At 45.4% G+C, this 19,902-nt stretch overlaps 3 protein-coding genes across 3 annotated transcripts; 2 read left to right on the forward strand and 1 right to left on the reverse strand.

The window, feature by feature from the left end:
* Positions 1-10,152: 10,152 nt before the first annotated feature.
* On the forward strand, positions 10,153-13,988 carry LOC123063023 (uncharacterized). The gene is made up of 5 exons (XM_044486737.1): positions 10,153-10,438; positions 10,555-10,760; positions 12,975-13,055; positions 13,278-13,628; positions 13,724-13,988. The coding sequence occupies exons 1-5, from the start codon at positions 10,285-10,287 to the stop codon at positions 13,823-13,825; spliced, it is 894 nt and encodes a 297-aa protein (XP_044342672.1). The 5' UTR covers positions 10,153-10,284; the 3' UTR covers positions 13,826-13,988.
* An 887-nt stretch (positions 13,989-14,875) lies between these two features.
* On the forward strand, positions 14,876-16,274 carry LOC123063024 (thioredoxin F, chloroplastic). The gene is made up of 3 exons (XM_044486738.1): positions 14,876-15,529; positions 15,711-15,810; positions 15,907-16,274. The coding sequence occupies exons 1-3, from the start codon at positions 15,195-15,197 to the stop codon at positions 16,039-16,041; spliced, it is 570 nt and encodes a 189-aa protein (XP_044342673.1). The 5' UTR covers positions 14,876-15,194; the 3' UTR covers positions 16,042-16,274.
* A 74-nt stretch (positions 16,275-16,348) lies between these two features.
* Positions 16,349-18,671, reverse strand: LOC123063022 (putative pentatricopeptide repeat-containing protein At5g37570). Its single transcript, XM_044486736.1, has one exon. It carries the CDS (start codon positions 18,664-18,666, stop codon positions 17,107-17,109), a length of 1,560 nt encoding a protein of 519 aa, XP_044342671.1. The 5' UTR covers positions 18,667-18,671; the 3' UTR covers positions 16,349-17,106.
* Between the last annotated feature and the right edge of the window lie 1,231 nt (positions 18,672-19,902).

Raw genomic sequence — 19,902 nt, forward strand, 5'->3', positions numbered from 1 at the left:
TGCTTAATCTCTTTAGGGTCATGGACCCAAATTTAGAGCGAATTGTAGATATGGGTTTTTCTCCTCCAAAGGATCCCCAAAGATTATCTTTAGAGGATGAGAAAAACTCTTATCTCAATGCTCAAGCTTCTAATGTGCTTTTCGATGCTTTGAGCAATGTAGTTATATTTCAACTCATGTCGTTCCGGGATGCTCATGAGTTGTGGACAAAGCTTCAAGATAAATATGGCGTGTCCAAGTTTTGTGGGGATGATTGTTCTCCCTCCACATCCGGCCGTATAGTCTTCTCAACTTCTTCTACTTCACCTACATGTGGTTTGCCACAAGGTAATGATATGGTGAGTAGTGTTGGTCATTGCAATGATGATAGTATGTTTATTGTGGATGATCCTTCATCACTATCTTATTGCAATGCTCCTTCTTTGGGCTTTAACACTTCGAGCACTCCAAATGTTTCACATGCTTGTGTTGATAGTCCTTGCATATCATGTAGAAATTGCTTGACTAAATCTCATGATGATATGTTTACTATGTCTTGTTGCCATGATAAAAATGCATATATGTCCTCGAATTGTTGTGCTAACAATGTAGAGGAAACCCAACACCCCATGGAACAAGATGTGGTCTTGAATGGTGCTTCAACGGATCCTATATCATCATCTATTGCATTTTGCCTTATGGCCAAGGCTTCAAAGGTATCTCCCACTTTGAATCCCAATATATCTTGTGATGATGGAAAGAGTGATGATGATGTTGATTATGATGAAGAGAATGATAATGTTGCCTCCTTAAAAACTAAGGGGGAAATGATTTTTAAAGCTCTTCACAAAAATAAACTTGCTCGTTCCAACTTCATGGAAATCATGTCTATTGCCATTGAAGGCAAGAAATACACTGAGGAGTTGGAATCTCATCTAGAGGAGCATGAGGTCACCATTGAGAAAATGGAAGCTCATGAGCGTGATTACGCAAATGAGATCACGGAGCTATCTCAAGCTCTTGAACATGAACAAACCTCATCTGAATCTCTTGAGGAGACCTTTGCTATAGAATTATCTAGAATAAAGGAATCTCATGATAGAGCACTCGAGGTGGCCAATGATTTCAAAACTAAAAATGAGGAGCTTGAAGTTGCTGCATGCTAAACTCCTTGAGGACTTTGAGCACCTCGAAAATGGCTCAAGGGTCATTAAGAGTGAGCTCATCAAACTCACCGAGTCTCATGCTCAACTTAAAGCTTCATATTCAAAAGAGCTTGCCAAGTTGTCCTCTCCTCTTGTTGTTAATGATGATGCTTGTGCTACTAACTCTATCTCTTGTGAAGCATCCATATTGAAGGAGAATGTTGAGCTTCGGGCTCAACTTGAGTTGCTATCTAGCAATTATGGGAAATTGGAAGAAAACCATGAAAACTCTCAAGCTCTCATGATGATCTTCTAGTATCCCATAATGAGCTAAAGATATCTCATGAGGCCATGATTTCTAAGGTAACATCTAGTGAGCCTCATGTGGATACTAGCACTAATTCTAGTCAAAATGCTATATTGCCATGTGCTAGTCCTTGTAATTCATCTACTCACAATGTTGGTACATCTTGTGATGAATTGCTTTCCTTGCCTTGTTGCTCTAACGATGAAGCTTATACTTCCTCTAGTACTTGTGTTGAGACTAACCATGTAGAGGAAATCAAAGAGCTCAAGGCCCAAGTCACTTCTTTGAAGAAAGACTTGGAAAAGAGTCATGAAGGGAAATCCACACTCAACAATATCTTGAGTGTGCAAAAATCCCCCAATGACAAAGGTGGACTTGGATTCAACTCCAACAAGAAGAAGAAGTCCAAGGTGAACAAAAGGAAGGGCCAAGAACAAGTCAAGAATTCGGCCAAGATTGTTTGCTTCAAGTGCAAAGTAGAAGGGCATCATGTTAGATCTTGCCCATTGAAGAAGAAGCCCATTAGTGACAAGCAACAAGGGAAGCGGCCACAAGTACACTCTCATTCTCAACCTCAAGTTGAAGAAAAGCCTCTTCCCAAGAAGACTCAAGCTTATGCTTCTCAAGTTGAGAAATCAAGTGAGAAGAAAGTGAAGAGTAGACGTTGCTACCTATGTCGCGAGAAAGGTCACCTCGCCTCTTCATGCACTAGTGGTAACTTATCCAACCCAATTATTATTGATGATGTCTATTCTCTTGGGAAGGATAAGGTTGGCAATGTGGTTGCCAAGTTTGTTGGTACTCAAAGTGGTTTGAAGCAAAGAACCATTTGGGTAGCCAAGCCTATTGTGACTAACCTCTTAGGACCCAACTTGGTTGGGGACCAACAAGCTCAAACTTGATCAATAGGTGATGTTGGAGGTCATTGGAGACTTGGCTACATTATGAAGAATTAAGGGTACTTCATCATTCTTATTGTCTCAAGCCAAGTCAATTGAATCATCAAGATTATATCTTATATCCAATGTGCCTCCTTGCGGTAACTTGTACCTCAATTGCTTACATTGAAAGTTACTTGCCCCCTTGCATGTTTTGGTTTTGTTCCTTGCATGTGTTTGTATATGTTGTGCTTCCAACTTGATTATCTTGAGCAATCAAGTATGTGTGTGTTGGTTTGCACATCATGTACGTGTGTGTCATGCGTTGAGCCTTTTGCATCTTGTTTATTTCTTAGTTGGCTCTTGTGAGAGATTAATGGAATATCCCATTATGGGGGAGTGATGTGCTTTGTGCACTTCACAATCCTATAAAGGTGGGTACATGGGGAATACCACTTAGTATTGATATTGCAAGCTTATCTAGTCACTATGTGGTATGTCTTCTCATGAGAAATTCAAATTCTAAATAGTCCATTAATTATCTCTTGTTGGATCCTTTAATTGCCTCTTGTCTATCTTTAATTGGTATCACATTATGGGGGAGTAATATGCTATGTGTATATTACTAGCCTAGAAAATGTGTACATTTGAGATATTGTCATCTAGAGTTGATATTGTAAATTATCTTGTTCCTAGGTGGCATGTTAGCTCTACAAGTTGCAATTTGCTTTTGTTTGGTGTGAAGATGATGTCGGATATCCTTGCTATCTACCACCGGGAATTATTTCCATTTACTTCTTGTCTTTTGACAATTGGTACTCACTTTTGTGGTAGAATTTATTGATCATCTTTACATTGGCTTTTGCTTTTATTTGCCTTTTCTCTTGCCAAGGATTGTATCATCTCCCTTTGTCTTCCATACCACTTGTGGATCTTGTTATTTCTTGATCTTGTCTAGTGTTTTCTAGATATAGTGAAAGTGGTGATCCCACCTTGTGCATTTTGTATTCAAATGCAAATTCTCTATAATGCACTAGTCTTGGGGGAGCTATCCTATTTTCTATAAAACACTCATCTTGCGATCCTTATCAAGTGTGTGTTGGTGGAAGGCAAGCCGTTTTCATTTTGGTACTTTGTGCCATCATGAAACTTTGTAGAGAGCTTGGTTTGTTTGGAACCATCCTCTCTTTTGGGAGTTTGATACCTTTTTTTGAGTGTATCAATGGATATCTCATTCCTTGATGTATCTTTTATGGATATCCTCCAAGTGATGATTTATTCATTTGGTATCTTTTCTTCACTTGGTATTTCTTTGTCATTTGGTATCGGTTCTTGAAAGTCTTGAGCATGCATATTAACTTCATGTAGTATCTTTGGCATGCTTTCTTTCTTCGACCCAATATATAGGGGAAACTCCACCAAGTCTCAAATTGGATGAGATGTGCATGAATTTCATTTCCTTTCTATATGCACATATTTATGTGGAGTTTGTCCTATGTATTGTTGGTTTCTAACTCTTTGGTCCCAATGAGTTTGGGTACCATTTTGTTTGTGTTGTTGTTCTAGGAACAATTGGAGATACATTGGATGCTCGGCTCACTCACAAGGAAGGTGTTGTCATCATGTGCTTATTGGAGTCGAGCTAGGATGATCAATGAACTACTATCTACCTTCAATTGGTATCTACTACATCCTTCCAATGTTAACTCGGTAACAAGTATCTTCATATTCTTCATGCACACATTTCTTGCATCAACCTTGTGTAGGTTGTATCATGGCATGTTATTCATTCATTCTTGTGATACTTGTTTCCTTTCTCAAAGCATCCCAACAATGATCTCTTTTTGCTAGTTGTGATGTCTTTGTTGTTCGTGTGTGGACTTCATTTATATACAATAAGACCATATCTAGCCATGTGCTATGCTCCCAAGCAAATATCTTATTGGTATATGTATGACCTCCCTTTGGATATCTTGTTCCTCGTGTTGTAACTATTTCGGGTGTACATCCTTCTTTGTAGATATATATCATCATGATTTCGTCTACCTAGAATCTTATACACTTGAGAGAAGTTGCATATCTAGTTGATATCCTTTCTTTCACGTCCACCTTGTCTTTCTTATGTTATTTCTTTGGTGGCTCCATGAAAGCTTTTGCCTTGAGTGTGTGTCTTCTATCGTTGCATCTTGATGCACTCTTGTGTGGTGAAGATTATTTTCCTCATGCTTATCTTTACGAGGCTTTTGCCATCTTAATTGGTATCCCTCGTCTTGATGAGGCTTTCATCCTCTATCTTCACCACGGGTTGTCACAAGCATAGGTTCTTTATATGCTTATTAGTAAGCTTGTGAACCCATTTGGTAGTTGTGTGTGGGAATGATAGGCCTTGCACCGTGTGCCTCATTCTTTCAAGACTTTATTGATGCTTAATGCTCATCCGTACATTAGTATTCTCAAGTGCATTGCCTTGACTCACACACATCATTTTGGTTGAGCCCATTCTTAAGTTGCCTCTTTCACTTGTTGCTCAACCATGTGTTTGTTAAATGTACTAGGCTTAGTTTCCTATATGCTCACTTGCACTTGTTGTAAGTTTCTATTGATTTTGGGGGAGATGTGATCCTATTTTGTGCACTTTATATCAAAATACAAAAATTCTGATGTGTGCAAAAATCATGGGGAGCTTCTCTAGTTTCTTTAGAACACTCCTTCGCTCATATCATAATATCCTTTTTTTCATGTAGCTCGTAGGATCTTTGGTCTAGTTGGTTCAATTGATACCCGTTGATTGCTTGCTTCAATTGGTACCTTTTGATTGCTTGATTGCTTGTGTCTCTCTTTGTTATGTCCTTGTGGCATATCATTCCTTTAGCAATATTGGTACCTCAATATAGTTGGTCTTCCTCCAAGTATTACCGTTGGATATGTGTATTGCATTCCACTCTCTTGTTGAGAAATACACAACTTATGGAGGAACACAATTTATATTGGCCTTCTAAGCTTTTCGCCCATGGCAATAAATGCCAATGGGGAAGAAGTTTCAGAGAGTTTTGTGGATAAGTTTAGAGAGTTTTTTCTTCTTGCTTTGGTTTTGTACCTAAGCATTTGCATCTCATAAACATGCATTATTGGTTGTTGCATTGCATGGTGATAAATAATTCCTTATATAAACTCTCTTGAAAGTGATTGTCATAAATTACCAAAATGGGGGAGATTGAAAGGACATGCGGTGCCCCCATGTGTGGTTTTGGTAATTGATGACAATCTCTATGGACTAACGGTTGCCTTGAGTTATATTTGAAGGATTTGTCCATAGGATTGTCTTGAAGGCCATGTGTTGGTTTCAAGGAGTTTATGAGATGGCCAAAGTGCTTTTCAAGGAATTATCCAAAGATTGGTCATGTGTGAGTTGAGATGGCCAAAGTGCTTTTCAAGGAATTATCCAAAGATTGGTCATGTGTGAGTTGAGATGGCCAAAGTGCTTTTCAAGGAATTATCCAAAGATTGGTCATGTGTGAGTTGAGCTTATTGCAAGCATGTCTTGAAGAAGAAGATTGTGTGATCATTCATGTTTACCTTCAAGACATCATCCAAATGAAGAGAGTTGGAAAGATTCAATGTTGATCAAGACTAAGTCAAGAGTGAATCAAGTTGATCAACTCACAAAGCATAGAAGAAGTACCGAGAGGGATCAAGTGATCGCATGGTATGGTAAGCATTGTCCATTACGCTTTGTGTACTAACACATGGTCTACGTGAGAGTTCTTTGTGGGGTTAGGTATGTTTCCATGGTCTTGCGTTAAGAGGAAGATCTCATACAACTCATGAAGGATGACATCAAGTGGTGATCGTCATCAAGTTTGCAGTGTGCAAGTTCAAGTGGAGCAACTCGAAGAGTGGCTCACCCATAATGGAGTATGGGGGAGCAATCAAGCTTGAAGCTTTCCGTCCATTGTGGTGTCAATGGAATTTTGAAGATGTGCCAAAGAGTGGCTCACCCATAGTGGAGTATGGGGGAGCAATCAACTAGTCTTCATCGAGCCAACACAATCAAGAAAGGTGGTCCAACTTGAGGAAGTCAAGATTGTCATCATCTAGCTCAAGTGGACTATGTGCAAGGTAAAGGTTTGCCCTTGATAGGTTTTCTATTTTACCGGTCTCGTAGTGGTAGTTGGGAGACCGGGTTGTAGGATCGATTGTCGTACTATCAAGGGGGGCTCTCTAGGGAGTAGCTTGATCGTATTATTCATCGAGAGCTCAAACCATTGCATCCTTGCATCATCTTTCTTGGTTCTTGTTTGGTTCCATTTGTGAGTCTTAGAGCTTATGGTCATCTTGATGACAAGCTTGAGTTCGTCGAAAATGGAGTTCGCATGCATCTTTTATGATGTTTTCGGTGTTGGAGGTTTTACCGGTCTTATCCGAGGAAGGGTTCTCACCATTTTATTATGGTCCTTTTCTCATTTGCTTATTATTGATATTTCTCTCAAGATTGTGTTAGCCCTTGTCGTTAGCTCTCCAACAAACTTGATTTCGTCGAATTCGGAGCTCGTATGCGAAAGTTGTGGCTGTTTTGATATTGCTTGTTTTACACAGAGAGGTTGTTCCGCCCCATGGAGAGGTTGTACCGCTTGACCGGTACAACCGGTGTTTGGAGCGGTTGTACCACTCCAGAATTGGTCCGGAGGTTGTACCGGTCATGTACCACTCTACCACCGGACTGGCCTTTGTTGTGGTGCGGTTGTTGGGCGGTTGTGGGCCGGTTGTACCGCTTATTGCATGTTACCGGTTGTACCGGTGCTCATAGAGGTTGTACCGCTCCTATGTTGTTCTGTACATAACGGGCAGATTCGTGGGGACCTATTCAAGGGGGTCTTCTTCCCCAATGGTTCCCTATCTCTTGAGCTCGTTTTTGCCCCCATTGTTGACCTTCTTTGAGCTTGCTAACTCTCAATCCCTCCATGGATTCTTGCTAGTTTTTGAGGGAAAAGAGAGAGGAGATCTAGATCTACATTTCCACCAATCACTTTCTCCTCTATGTGAGGGGAACCCCTTGGATCGAGATCTTGGAGTTCTTGGTGTTCTCCTTCTTGTTCTTCCTCTCATTTTCCTCCCTAGCATTAGTTGCACCGGTAGGATTTGAGAGAGAAGGACTTGGGCACTCCGTGTGCCCTTGCCATTGCATTTTGTGCATCGGTTTGAGTTCTCCACGGTGATACATGGAAGTGAAGTTTGAGAAGCTTATTACTCTTGGGTGTTTGGGCACCCTAGAGCTTGTTCCTCTTGGGTGCCTTGGCGCCCTAGACGGTTGGTGTTGTTCGAAGCTCAATCATTGTGGTGTAAAGCTCCGGGCAAGCTTCGGGGTCTCCAATTAGGTTCTGGAGATCGCCCCGAGCAATTTGACGGGTACCGGTGACCGCCCCCAAGGGTTGCCAAAGTGTACGGGTTCGGTGACCGCCCCCAAGGGTTGCCATTTGTACGGGTTCGGTGACCGCCCTGAAGGGTCCCTTAGTGGAATCACGGCATCTTGCATTGTGCGAGGGCGTGAGGAGATTACGGTGGCCCTAGTGGCTTCTTGGAGAGCATTGTGCCTCCACGCTGCTCCAAACGGAGATTAGCATCCGCAAGGGTGTGAACTTCGGGATACATCGTCGTCTCCGCGTGCCTCGGTTATCTCTTACCCGAACTCTTTACTTATGCACTTTGTGATAGCCATATTGTTTCTTGTCATATATCTTGCTATCACATAGTTGCTTATCTTGATTAGCATAAGTTGTTGGTGCACATAGGTGAGCCTAGTTGTTTTAGGTTTTGTGCTTGACAAATTAACCGCTAGGTTTATTCCGCATTTGTTCAAGCCTAAATCATAATTATTTTAAAACGCCTATTCCCCCCCTCTAGGCGACATCCACGATCTTTCACCTTTATCATGAACAAGGAAATATAATAATAACAACTTTATTATTGCCTCTAGGGCATATTTCCATTAGCCACGTGTCATCACCAATCTCAAAGCATCTTCAACTTTCCCAAAGCTATTCCAGGAAGCCAATTGGGCAATCTTTTATTCAGGATTTTCTTTTTTGTGAATCCAGGATTCATATTCTATTTGCAATATTGTATCATCCATGATTTATGTTCTCCAAAACTACACAGTATAACGGCTAAATGGCTAATGGCTACTGCTTGCTAGCTTTTTTCTGTTTGTTGAGTCATGCTCCATGAAAACTATTACGAGTTCAGTCGACTTGTTGATTGAACGGGGAGCGGATGTTGACTCTGGGAGTCGGCGAGGAGACAGATTGGCGACGCGGCGCACGCCCAGAGTGTCAAGGTCCTCGAGTTGTACCGCGGGAAGAAGTTGTGCTTGTTGCCGGTGTGCGCGCAGCTCAGCCCGTACCCCATGGTCGTGTCCCCAGCCCTTCCTCCTCCAATGGCAATTCAGATGTGGCGATAGAGGGGGAGGCTTCGGTGAAAGTTTCTTCCTTACCAGTGAACTATCATGAAAGATGTGAAATCATGAATAAAAAGATTGTGTGTGGTACTGTGGTTTCATGGGTAATAGCTTTGAGGAAGATGAAGATGATTTGAGATTGGCGGTGAAACGTGGGTTCATCTTGGTTGGGTCTCACATGATGGGTGGAAAGACCGGGTTGCATAATAATTTTTCCCAAAATTACGAGCGTGCTTTTTTGAGTCGAGTCAACAACAACCACAACGGCGACAACCGTTGGGGCAATTCATGAAGTCCTTCACCCTAGAACCGAGGGGGGAGGCACATAGGGGCGTCAAGGAGGCACGAGGTGAATTGTTAGCCTTTTGGGGGTAGCCAACAACACCAGATTTGAAATCTGTTGGCATTTTAACATGAAACAAGCATGCAAAGCTATTGAGCATGTAGGCAATACCAATTGGGTATACAACTTGGGCAAAATCATTTAACAAGTTGGTAAAATCATTCTAATTATTCCTCAATGTTGTTTCCGTCATGTCTTGACTTGATCAACATTTGATATGTCAATATTTGACCATGTCTGTGTGGTTGTGTTCAATGCCCATCTTCTCGCATTGCCCGGAATGGTCAGAATGGTTGTTTCAGATACACCCCTACTACCTCATATTTATCTCAGGTTTTCGAGCCAGGGGTCAAACAAAGTGTAAGATGCTTATTCCTGCGGAGGTATATTTTTTTCAATTTAATCCTTATCGCTATAATAGTGTGTGTGTCGCATGCACTTTTTATACATGGTAGTTTGTCTTTCCTTTTGGTGCGTACATCAAGGCCTAATAGACAACGTCAGGCCAGGCAATGAATATGGAATATTCATGCATATGGGGTAGGCGTCGAGCAACTCTTAATCATTTCTCGTGCCTAGGTGGGAGGTAATTCTCATTCCCAATTTCGACTCAATCCCTAATGCCTTTTCAGAGACTTGCTTATTTCCATGTTCTGCGTGACCAGAATCAATTGTTTATTGACTTTCAGTTATTGTTTTTTTCTTCACCATAGCTATTATTGGGGCTAGTAGATATACATGACAATAATTCAAACTCAACTTCAAACTGGTAAATGAATTGCATAGTGTACAAAAGAACTTGTAATATGATTGCAAATTCTTTTTGTTTCATGTTTATGGTTCAAATAGCCATATTTTTAGTAGAAAACTTTGCTAGTGTACATTATATCACCGTTAGGGATTTCTACAACTTTGAGATCTTTTATGTGCCTCAAAATGGAATGAAAGCATGGCTATTAAGAGAAGAAAACAGTCTTTGCTTGCGACTGCTCGTTTTCTTTGTGACACGGATGCTAAGAAAAACAATACGTACTTCAAAAACGGGAATGGAAATTAGGCCGTAGGGGTTGGGCCACGGAGGCCACGGGACGGAACGAGAGGCCGTGGCGCGCCGCGGCCTTATCCGCACCGCGCCACACCTTGACGTCCCGCCACGCCGACCGCGCAATGGGCCACCAATGGCCACCACCGCCGCCGCCGCCGCTCTCTCCTGCTCCTGCTCCCCGTCCCCGTCCCCTTCCTCCACGCTCCTCCTCCGGCGAACCGTCTCCGCCTTCCACCGCCGACCTGCCCATGCCGGCACCCGCCGCCCCCGCCTCGCCCCCTTGCACGGTGAGACCATTGCCCCGCCGTCGTCTCTCTGCTTATTCTCGATCATACTGCACGGCACATACGTATGCTCCTCCCTCTTCTGCTGGATAACCGGACGGTGCTGCGCGCCTGTGCAGTGGTGGACGACTCCAAGGAGGTGGAGACGAGGTCGGAGACGGACAGGCTGGTGGACGGCCTGAACTTCGGGGAGCTGTGCAACGACTTCGAGTGCATAAGCAGCCCGTACGTGGAGTCCACGGCCAGGCAGATCGCCAGGGACATCCTCGAGATCCGCCAGGACAACCGCGCCCTCAGCTGCTACGCCGTCGCCGTCAAGTACAAGGTGCGTCTGCCTGCCCCCCTTCAGCTCCCAGCTATCTATCGATTCAACTTGTATGATGACCAGTCTTTTTTTTATCCGTTATTAATAGAAGTTTTATCGATCAGAGTTCATCTCTAGCTTCTGCATATTAAGATACATACACACGACCGAAACAAGTGGGGAAGTATTAAAAAAAGAATGGAATGTAAGCAAAAGTAATGAAAAACAATGAAGTGCCTATCCGTAGAGGGAATCGACATTCATGCTGGGTAAAAAGCTCACTGACTACTAGCTCTAGGCAAAGACATGCTGCCGTAGCCATCTCTTAATCCTCCATCTTGAGAAGCGTAGACCAGGTATGGAGCCACAGTGTGACTGTGTACATGAGTTCATAACCCGCATGGGTGAAGAAATGCTCATTTTGTTAAATAGCACATCATTTCTAGGTAGCCACCAGCCACAATGCCAACAAAATACGGCCATGACAAACATCAATAAGAGCACACTAGAGCCCAAAGGTAGGATTTCATCGCCGCTCATCTTCGTCTGAGAGGCAAATATTTTTGAGCCCGTTAAGTACCTCATGCAACCTGCCAAATTTGGTCCGATTAGGTTGCTCCTGAACAAGATATTAGGAGCAGAGGCACTATGGACCTCGGCAATGGTGTTCACGTAACGGTGCTCTCCTTGGCCATTTGTCCTCCCAAAACACACTTCGGATCCATCCTTGTTAAAAGAGCCATAGAGGGGGAAACGACTAGCCTTTGTCAAGCCAGCCCAAAAGTGAGAGTCACGAGGTTTCCATTCCACCCAAGACATGGCTTTGTAGCCTTGCTGTTTTTTATGGAGTAATTCCTACCAAATGTCATCCTTTGTTCAGAGCTTAAAAAAACCATTTAGTGAGTAAGACAATATATTTTTTAATTTCCATCATGGATTCCTAGTCCTTTGATATTTGAGGCAACAAAGAATACTTCATTTGGGCAGCTGATATTTATTATGTTGGCTATCATTTTGGCAAAAGAATCTTGAGTGAACAGTCAATCCATCGTAAAATTCTACAAGAATATATCTTGAAGAAAGACATCATATACATGACCATACTACTCAAGACAAAATTAATAAGAACAAGACAACCCCCTGTCAAGAGGATCTTACCCATGAACTACTAAGCCTCTTCTGAAACCTTTCTCCAACCTCTTCCAGTTTGAATTCCAAAGTCTCCAAAAATGAATATGAATACCGAGGTAACACGGATGTGGAGTTGTCACATGGCACAACCGATCAACTCAGAATATTGCTCAGCGGCATCTACAAGACTACAACTTCCCAAAAGAAAAATAACATGCTCTTATGTAAATTAATCTCTTCAACCTAGAGGTTCCACAAAATCACACAGCGGGAGCTTGAGGTTGAGAGCTTTCTCGAGGTCATGCTTCATAAAAAGAATCGTTACATCCACAAGGTTATGCACCATGCCATCAATCTGCATGTCAACTTTGGCACTTTCAGTTAGGATGACAAGCATGTAGGCAACCGTGTTAAAACTAAAAAAGAATCCAGGACACTGGGCCCCTCTACCTCAAACCTTATTTTAGTTTGGTAAAGAATGTCAACATCATGGTTGACCTCGATGGCCACACTCCCTCTAATACAAAGTTCTCAACCCAAGCACGCCACTTTGAAGAGAAAAAGACAATTTGACTTCATCATAAGCTTTCTCGAAATCAATTGTAAAATTGACTCCACTCATCTTATTCCGCTGTAGGTTATGCATAGTCTCATGACATGACAGCCTCTTCCGGATGTCCCTCCCTTGCATAAGTTTCGTTTGTGTACGCCGAACCACGCGATTAATCCGGTTATTCGCAACTTTAGTAAAAATAAATAAAGCTTACATTCAATAAGCAGATATGCTGATCTTGTGTGATGAACTGATGACCAATAAATATATAAGTATACGATCCTATGAACAATGACCTTATATTTCTGTAAAATACTTCTATCTAGCTAGTGAATAGGAATGTTAAGGTGTTGTTCAGAACGGTTGGTGCGGATAAAGTTCGTGTTTGAATTCCCAACATGCCAAAGTACGTAAAACTGGGAAAACTGATGTGGTTTTGATTTCCATGCCTCAATAGATGCACTTCCAGTGCATGAATGGGATACTTGCAGATTTCAGGTTACACGCATACTATCATACCGCTAGGGTGACAAACTGCGTTCTTCTTTCAGGATCCTCTCAGGTCATTTGTTGGGCGTGAGAAGTACAAGAGGCCATTGTGGATCACCGAGGCCCTAGAAAAACCTATAGTGGTAAGGATTGATCGAGCTTCATGCCATTACTTATTATATACCACTCATATATGTTCACCACAAACAACTATCGGTTTAATTATGCATGTGGATGAACGCAAAATCAGTCCCTGGAATTGCATGGAATCACACACTCCATAAAACTTGCCGCACGGCACATCATTTTTCGGTACCCGTTTCAAGCATGATGCCATCTAATCAACACTCTGGTTACTGCGTCAGACAGTCCAGGAAATGTCAATGCAATCCACAAGCAGTCTGACCATCAAGTGGACACTGAGGGGGAAACCCAAGAACGCCTTCTTCGCGGCCGCGGGAGGGGAGCTGGTCGTCCGTGTCGACTCGCAGTTCATCCTAAACCAGATCAGCGGGCAGGTGCTGGAGCACTTTGAGTCGTGGGACCTCTCTGCGTCGTCCCCTCTCGCCCAGGCCTACTTCTGGTTTTCCAGGAGGGTTTACTCCACCGTGGAGGCCGGCAAGGACACGATCGAGGCCGCCAAGGGCTTGGCGTCCCGGCTGAACAAGGACGATAATATTGAGGTCTATCCCGACCCTCTGGGAGATCCGACGAAGGTACGAGTACATACATGATTTCTTTTGTGGACTGCTTGTGTTGGTTGATCAGTTTGGTTGTGCCAATTGCTGATGGAGTCTTGTGCATGATGCAGTTCTTTACGAGGCCTGATGATCTGAACCAGGACGTGGTTCAGATTGGGCTCTTCCTGGCCGTTCTCTACTTCATTGTACAGTTCCTGAAAACGACTCTGTGATGATGACTGTATTAGCTACGACCCGTATCTGAAGAACACTTGGAATGTCATGGTGAACTCGATCTCCAGAATGAGGTTGTGTGTATATACATACCATGTATCGATGTCTAACATACTCATATCACAGGCATTCATGCCCACGCAGGCATGAGTTTTGAGACTAGTCACTTTATGGTCAGTGGGTGCACGTGTATATGTCTGGCATTGATCCCTTGGTTTCGTCGCTCGTCGGCTGTAGAATAGCGAGCAGCAGTTGATCAGGATCCAAGGTGGTCTTGGTGATTTCAGTGGCCAGGGTCGGGCACCGGAGCAAACACTTACCACTGGATGGTGGCAATGGCAACGGAGCATCAGCCTCTGGCTGGCCCAAGCTCACCAGCCACGCAGTTGCTGCCGCTCCCCTACCGTCCGCGATGGTTACGTGTTTTTCTACTTCTGCGTCGCGATCGTAGCCGCACGTCGCAGGATCTCTGGCGTCTCCCGGTAAAATATCTCCGGCCAGAACTTTCCATTGCTTCTCTGAAGAAGTTAGCGGAGCCACAGACTTTGCCATCCAAGCTAGATTTCGTGCAAGCTGTGGAGGTTTTCTGGCAAGACAGGCAGAATCCGCACAACGTGGGGCACGCGAGCGGTACAATCGCGATCTATACTTCTGCTAGAGAGAAAAGCCAGTGGTTTCATCTCGGCTCTCGGGTGATGCTGATTCGTTTGGAGATGCTGGTTACTTTGTCCACTGGAGAATGTAGAGCTGCCCTGAATTACGCTGCATCACGAAAGCACGTTTTTTTTTGGAGGAAGCATCATCATGAAAGTAATTGAAGCAGAACATAGATGAACACAAAGTAGGCGAGGTAACTTTACTCGTTTCAGTCAGAAATGGAAGGAGAAGCATCTAAGATGCTGATTCCATGTACTCCTAATACCCATCGTGATACCTCAGGAGTCATCAACTAGTCACGATACACACATGTGGCGACGACCTGTGGCCGTGTGTGGGCTCATAAGGTCCGTAGCCCACAAGTCGCCGGTGCAAGTGTCACATACAGATGTCACACACGCTGTCCGTGGAACAGATGGAACAAGGGAACCGAGCAGGGCACCACACGATCAGATCTTCCGGTTACCCAAAACACCCTCAGCGGTGACAAGTACAGGATCCAGCGTCACCACAAAACCGCAGGAACTTCCGAGGGCAGCCACGTCCATTCTCAGAAGAAACCATCTCTGCCTGATAGCCGACATATACCACCAAGCAACCGGGATTTCCCCTCAAGCTCACCCACTCATCTGCTCCAGGGAAACACCACTCTGTAGACCACCAACTCACACCACCCGTTGAGGGCGTTACCTTCCAAAACTCCTGCATCCAATGGCGTTACGCCTCTCCGTCTCCTCGCCGCAGAGCACGGCCTCGTCGCCGGCCATCTCCTCATGCCGCCCCGCCGCCTGCGGCCGCTTCCTGGCCTGCGTGGCGGCTTCTCAGAAGAGGAGCCTGATGGTGGTGTCTGGCGCTGACGCGAGGGCAGTGGCTCCGGTGAAGTCGGGCGGCTTGGAGACGGCCACGACGGGAGCTGACGAGGTGGAAGCGCCCACAGCGGCGGTGGCGGTGACCGGGCAGGTCACCGAGGTCTGCAAGGACACCTTCTGGCCAATTGTCAAGGCAGCAGGGGAGAAGCCCGTCGTCCTCGACATGTACACCCAATGGTACTGTGCAAGCCCCATACATTTCTCCGTTTCAGCTCTTCTTCACTGATGAACTACTGTCTCAGTCTCCCATATTCCTGACATACAAGCTAGGCCAGATTATTTAGAGATGCATGGGTATTGTTATAATCAAGACCAGATGTCATCCCACAGCAGAGTGATGAAACTTCCCTGTCTGCAGGTGCGGCCCTTGCAAAGTTATGGCACCAAAATTCCAGGAGATGTCTGAGAAGGACCACGACGTCGTATTCCTCAAGCTCGATTGCAATCAAGACAACAGGGTATGTTAGAAACTGGAACCATCTTGCTGTCTCATGTGCGTTTTGTATTTTGTCTGAATATATCATGGTAAGCTTCTTGGTGCTTGTCAATTGTAGCCACTTGCAAAGGAGCTTGGTATAAGGGTTGTACCAACATTCAAGATTTTCAAGGATGGGAAGGTTGCAAAGGAGGTCACTGGTGCGAAGATTGATGAATTAGCGCGTGCCATTGAGGAAGTGAAGTCAAGCTGAGCAATTCCCTGGAAAGAAATGCAGCAATTAGCATGCTATCACTAGTGTACACTATGGGATGAAAACAGCCTTTGTGGAAGTGGATAATCACCGTGGAGAAAAACAGTTATTATAGTTCTTCTGCTTATGATGATTTACCAATCGTTCTGGACAATATACACCCATCCATGTGGAGTGTATGCTGTAAATAGTCATTTAAATCTTTCTGAGAATACGGTTGCTTCCTGATCTCACTAATTTGCAGGCATACCAAGCATGTTTTGCAAAACATATTTAAAAAATCTTGTTCTTACAGATGCAGGCATCATGACACTAAGCTAAGATTGCTTTACTCAATTCATTCCTATTATACCATGTGAACCATAGCTTAAATATCTATAAAGTGTGTCAATAACTTCAAATATTAGCCGTCGGATATGCTCTATCAAACAGTTGAGAGATCGCAATCCGAACGTTATCATCTGTTGAATAAAGTTTTCAACTCATAAGATTTTGCACATTGCCTTCTAACTGAACCCCAACTCTGTCATCTGATGTGTTCTAGAAACATCTTTCCCCATGCTTATCTGATTCTCTAATAAAATAAGAGACTGAGAACAATCTGGATTCTAGAGGGGTAAGAACCAAGTTGGGATAGAGTTGGATCTTGCCAATATGATTCCAGGAAAGGAAATAAATATCAGTGTGTATTTTTCCATGCTGTTATATATCTAAATGGAGTGCAAAGCACGTACAATTTACTGGTTTTGTTAAAAATACTTATCTAAGATACAGAGCTTAAACTGCAATAGCAGTTTGTGTGGAGATTACAAACTTATTATGGAAAAGTAACTCTGAATACCCACGCAAATCAATATAAATTAACCATGGTGAGTTCCAAGTATAAAGTGAGCTGTGAAGAGATGAAGGTACCTTGCTAGCATCCCAACTTAGTTGCATTCTTGATAGTTCAATTAGCCATGTTTTCTGCCTCAGCCTGCACCGATTTAACATATAGCAAACAGAAATGTTTGTGGTGCTTTTCAGCTCCTCAAAAGACAACCTGCCTTGCTCCCTCTGCTGATCCTAAAACCAACTAGACCCTGGCTGTTTGAAAGGTAATTTTGTTTTCATCAGCGACCGAACTCTTTCTGCCTCCTCCCATTGTCCTCTCCCAGCATATATACTCGACAGCAGTATATAGTTCCCAGTATTTCGAGGTTCCAACTCAAAAAGCTTATTTGCAACAACTTCAGCAATCTCAGCATTGTCGTGTGTCTTGCACGCACTCAGCAGGGCGCCAAGAGCACCTGGATGGGGGCCCATCGGCATTGTTTGGACCATCTCAAAAGCCTCCTCAAGCCTCCCTGCACGACCAAGCATGTCGACAACACAGGCATAGTGATCTGCCCGACGGTTCATCCCATACTCATGCACCATTGCTTCCCAATAGTCCAACCCTCTATCAACAAGCCCTGCATGGCTGCACGCAGTAAGCACACCGACGAAAGTGATCGGATCAGGTTTAACTGCCTGAGCTTGCATCCGTTCAAACACTTGAAGTGCCAGCTTTGCGTGCCCATGAGTCGCCAGCCCACTAATAAGTGCAGTGTAAGGGTATGCATCCGGCTGTTCAATCTCCCTAAAAGCATTGAGAGCCTGCTCGACATTCCCGCACTTGGCATGCATATCTACCAGTGCTGTAAGCACCTTCTCATTCCTTTCAATCCTCTTCCTGTCAACGTAGGTTCCAACCCACCCAGCTAATGCTGTGCTACCTATCTGGGAAGCAGAGGAGATAACTCCGACCATGGTGGCTGCATCTGGCTCAATCCCAGCAGCCTCCAGTTCCCTAAACAATGCTAGTGCCTCCTTAGGCCGCCCACATTGAGCATACCCATTTATCATTGCTGTCCATGTCACAAGATTCTTCCCTGGCATTTTATCGAACAGCTCCCGGGCGCTCTGCATTGACCCGCTTTTGCAGTATCCAATAATCAACACAGACCAGGAAGAGGAATCCCTCGTAGGCATTTCATCAAACACCCGGTGAGCAGAGGCGAAGTCACCGGCATTGACGTAGACGACCACCATGGCGTTCCAGGAGACCTGGGTTCTGGAGGGCATGGAGGTGAAGAGCGACTCGGCGGCGGGCACGGAGGCGAGGCGGGCGTGCGTGCAGAGGAGAGAGTTGAACGAGACGGCGTCGGGCACCGGGATGTCGGCGAGCGCGGCGTGCGCGGCGGGGAGGTCGTCGCACTTGGCGTAGAGGGCGACGAGGGCGTTGGCGACGGGGAGGCAGGTGGGGGCGAGCGCGAGGCGGAGCGCGACGGAGTGCAGGGACGCGCCGAGCCGGAGGAGGCCGAGGGACGCGGCGGCGTTGAGCGCGAAGGGGACGGTGAAGTGGTCGGGGGAGACGGGCAGGCGCGGCATGAGGAGGAGCAGGCGCAGCGCGGCGTGGGGGCGCGGCTTGGACAGGCGGCGGATGGCATGGTTGAGGAGCGAGCGGATGACGGGGGGAGGGGTGTCGCCGTGCGCGCGGATGAGGCGCGCGTGCACGGCGGCCGCCGGCGGGGGCGGGTGGTCGGAGGCGAGGACGCGGGAGAGGTGGTCGAGGCGCGGACTGCGGTTTGGGCGGGCCGCCATGGTCAGCTAAGGAACTGTTCGGGCTGGGGGCATGTTAATATGTTATGCACTTTTGTGCGGCTTTCAACTTGCAGATTGGGCTTTGTTAGTACTCCTGGGCTGAGTATGACGGTCCAGTAACTCGGACAGTTCGTCCCAGCAAAATTAATATGTGGACCACTCGATTTTTTTGCCATTTGCGTGGTTCCCTCTAGTTAGGGTTTTTTTGCTCTCGGCGGCGACTCTGTCGCCATCGTTGAGATCTACCTTGTTCCCTCCCGTCGATCGAACACCGAGACGAGGCGGGGTCTTCTGATCCTTGCCCTCTCTTGGTACGGCGACTCGGAGTAGGGCAGCACCACAGTTTCAACAGTCCGGCGTTCTGCAGCGATCGGGCTAGGGTTTGGCTTATGGCGACGAAGATGGGTTCGGGATCGGCGGTGGCTGATGCCTCTTCATCTGGGTCGGAGGTAGAAAGGATGATGGCGGAGCTGGGCCTCTGTGAAGATGACATGGATGATGTGGAGGTAGATGAGGGTGCTATTCCCCAAGATGCAGTTAGATGGATGGCGGTAGCTAGGGTTCATATCGATAAAACCCTACAGCCAAAGTTGGTTCTTCAGAAACATGTGAGCAGCCTGGGATCTGGCTCAGGTGGTGAACTTCAAGCCGTTGGAGGATAATCTCTATACGCTGCAATTCCATTGCCTCGGCGATTGGGAAAGAGTCATGGAAGAGGGTCCATGGAATTTTCGCGGACATGCTGTGATCATCACCCTGTACGATGGTGTGACCCAACCATCTCAAGTAAAGCTTGATACCCTGGATATCTGGATCCAAATACATGACGTCCCTAGTCTGTATGCACACCTGGTGCCGACACTGGCGGCCAGAGTAGGAGAGGTACTTTTCGCAGAAACGTCGTTGCATGACTTTACTGGCAATTTTTATCGTGTTTGGGTGAAGATCAACGTGCACGGGCCCCTGAAGAATGATGTGTCGCTTGTGAGGGAGTCAAAGAGGCAGATATACAGGGTCAAATGCGAGCGCCTGCCGGATTGGTGTGCAGTTTGTGGTCATCTAGGCCATACGTTCAAGGAACATGGCAACGAAATCCATCCCCCTCAAGCACTGGTCTTTAGGGATCTTCGTGCCTCGTGGATCATGAGGCGAGCTGCAGGCCCTGGAGGAGAACGGGGTCGCCGTGGTGGACGGCGTGGAGGCCGAGGTAGGGGAAACAAAGGGACACCAAGAAGC

Source organism: Triticum aestivum, chromosome 3A (assembly GCF_018294505.1).
Source record: "Triticum aestivum cultivar Chinese Spring chromosome 3A, IWGSC CS RefSeq v2.1, whole genome shotgun sequence".
NCBI classification, from domain to species: Eukaryota; Viridiplantae; Streptophyta; class Magnoliopsida; order Poales; family Poaceae; genus Triticum; species Triticum aestivum.